The 2,479-nt window shown below is 41.6% G+C and overlaps 1 protein-coding gene across 1 annotated transcript in view; it reads right to left on the bottom strand.

Annotated features, from left to right (window-relative positions):
• Positions 1-798: 798 nt before the first annotated feature.
• The window catches only part of EXOC8 (exocyst complex component 8), a gene marked incomplete at its 5' end in the record, with an annotated part of 2,655 nt that continues 974 nt past the window's right edge, over positions 799-2,479 (bottom strand). The window contains 2 exon segments of the mRNA XM_010284489.1: positions 799-1,732; positions 2,406-2,479. The exon segment at positions 2,406-2,479 is cut by the window's right edge and continues 32 nt beyond it. Of these exon segments, the coding sequence (XP_010282791.1) occupies positions 1,124-1,732; positions 2,406-2,479 (683 nt within the window).

Raw genomic sequence — 2,479 nt, 5'->3', positions numbered from 1 at the left:
ATCTACATTAAGAGTTCCCAACTGAATAAGATAGTACTTCTTGGTTATTGCTGTATTACAGGAAACAATACTAATATTTGCAGGAGAGACAGAGTATGGATTTTGAAGATTACATCATTCACAAAAAGCCTCACACCCAGTCTCTTCATCCTGTGCTGCTTCTGTACAGCAGAAATAGCATTGTTTCTTCCAAAGGAAACAGTATCTTCAGACCCTCTCCCCACACTGCACATCTCAAGCGCATTGATGCCTCTTCATTACAGTTTCCATGAGTAGGTAATGGCCCATAATGCATTTATGACAGCACCTCAAGCAAGAATGCACCCTTCATCAAGTGGACTTGACCCCAGTGAAGTCCATGAGAAAACAAGGAAGGGAAGAAAGTTATTCTCACTTCTCCTCTGAAGGGAGCAAAAGTTTCTCACGGCAGAAGACTTGTTTTTGGAGAGCTGCAATTTGACAGGCCAGCTTATTAAATGGAAGCAGCCCCTTCACTCAAACACAAAAACCTATACAAAAAGCATTTTTAATTTAGATCTGCCTCTGAAATGAATGAAGAGAATTTGAATGTCGGAGAAACTGAAGAGTCTGCTTTGCCACCAAGCAAATCAGACTGTGCAAATCCATGTTGTTTATCTGCAGTGCTGAGTCACATCTGGATGGTGGATATGCCTCACCGAACACCACACCCTGTGAGCGTTTCAGCACTTCCCCCTCCTATCAGAATGCTGCCTTAAAAAAGAATTCCTACGCTGACATGATGAGAAGTGACCTTTTCCTGCCATATGGTGTACATATATTTAAGACCGTCACAAACATTTAGCCAAAACTTGTGTATTATAGTATTTCCCCAGTCACAAACACTATACAAGCCAGTCTTACAGTATATGCTGTCCAAGGGGATGTGACCTTGGCCTTACTTCTTGCTCCCCCTACCCCCCATCCACCAAGAAAAGCATTGCATCCTTGCAGGCTTTGATTGTATGTCTTCAGCTTCTGGAATGCAGCAGTTGGACTTCTGCATTTTTCAGGGACTCAGAAAACCCATTTAGTTCATATATTCAATGTACAACATTTTCAGTAAGTGCTTTCACACTCTGTTCATAAGAGCAGTTAGTCCACTTCACACCACAGAGGTGGTACTTTCTGGATTTACACGCATCAGTCTTGAAGCATTTCTCAGATCCTGTAGCTGCTTGGCTGGCTTTCCAACTCCTTCCTCAAACCTTTTTTCCACAACAGGAAGGACAGTTTCATACAGGAAGGATGCATTCTGCCTAATGAATGCTTTCTTCTCAGGGTCCTGTTCACACCGTAAACTGTAATCAACATGCTGGACAGCCACCAGGATGATTTCCACGAGACTCTCCAAAAGAACCATATGCAGCTCTGGAAAGTAAAGCTTTAATGCCTCCTCCAAGAAGGCCATAGTCTGCTTAGTGAAAGCTACTACAGTATAGCTAAGGTTGACCCAGCAGTCATCACCTGTGTATTGGTCAAAATTGCCCACCCCGCAGCTCCTCATCTCCTCCCTGAGTTTCCCCAGTGCCTCTGGAGTCATTAGGTTCATCTTTCTCCACATCTCCTCCGAGTTGCGGTGTTTGGTGGCCTCGATGATGATATCCTTGTAGCTCTGTAAAGCACCTTTGATATCCTTCACCAGAAGGGCATGGATGATGAAGGTGAGATCCAGTCCAATCTCGCTAAGCTGCTTGCAGTGCTCTTTAGCTACCTTGGGTATTAACAAAAAGCGAAGGGTGTTAATAGTGTGCAGGCCCCCTTTACATTTTACACTTTCACCAAATTTACTATTCTCAGAAAACGGGGAAGCAGAAGTCATACTTCATTTATTTCTCTTGCTTTAAGAAATTCCTTATTAATGAGAAATTAGTAACTGAAAGATAAAACCTGCCTGTAAAAACTACTCTGGACAATTACATTATAGCCTCCACACACAGGTTTTGGTTTGTTTTTTTTTTTCCCTATTAGCAGATGGAAGAAACCATAACCTGAGAAAGTTAGTCGTGCAAAAAATTATGGAAATATAGTCCAGGACAGGCTTGGAAAACAAACAAAAATTCTTCAAAATACTCATCATTCAGATGTAGCTTGTGTAAATTTTATCACCTCCTACTGGTTAAAGGCAAATTAAGAATAAACACATTTTGCATTTCTGATAAAGGCAGGGTTTTTCTTGCTGTGTATTTTCATCTTAATGCTTTCCTCTGTTAAATTGAAAAAAAACAAACCAAGCCCAAATTAATATTAACTTTTCAAAGCATGAAACCTCTCCAGAGACCCACTCAAGAGTCAACAACTAATCTAGGGTTAGAAAAGAGGATTTACAAGTTTTGCAGCCTTTGTGCTGGCCATCATGTTGCACTACCCTCTTTGGACCCTCTTACCTTGACGCACTCTGCCGCAGTCGACAAGCTCTCTTTACTATCAAATACTTGCTTGCTGAAGGCATCTACAAACA

Source organism: Phaethon lepturus, unplaced genomic scaffold (assembly GCF_000687285.1).
Source record: "Phaethon lepturus isolate BGI_N335 unplaced genomic scaffold, ASM68728v1 scaffold12813, whole genome shotgun sequence".
NCBI lineage: Eukaryota > Metazoa > Chordata > Aves > Phaethontiformes > Phaethontidae > Phaethon > Phaethon lepturus.
The sequence above is the reverse complement of the archived record's forward strand: the minus strand, read 5'-3'. Positions and strand labels throughout refer to the sequence as shown.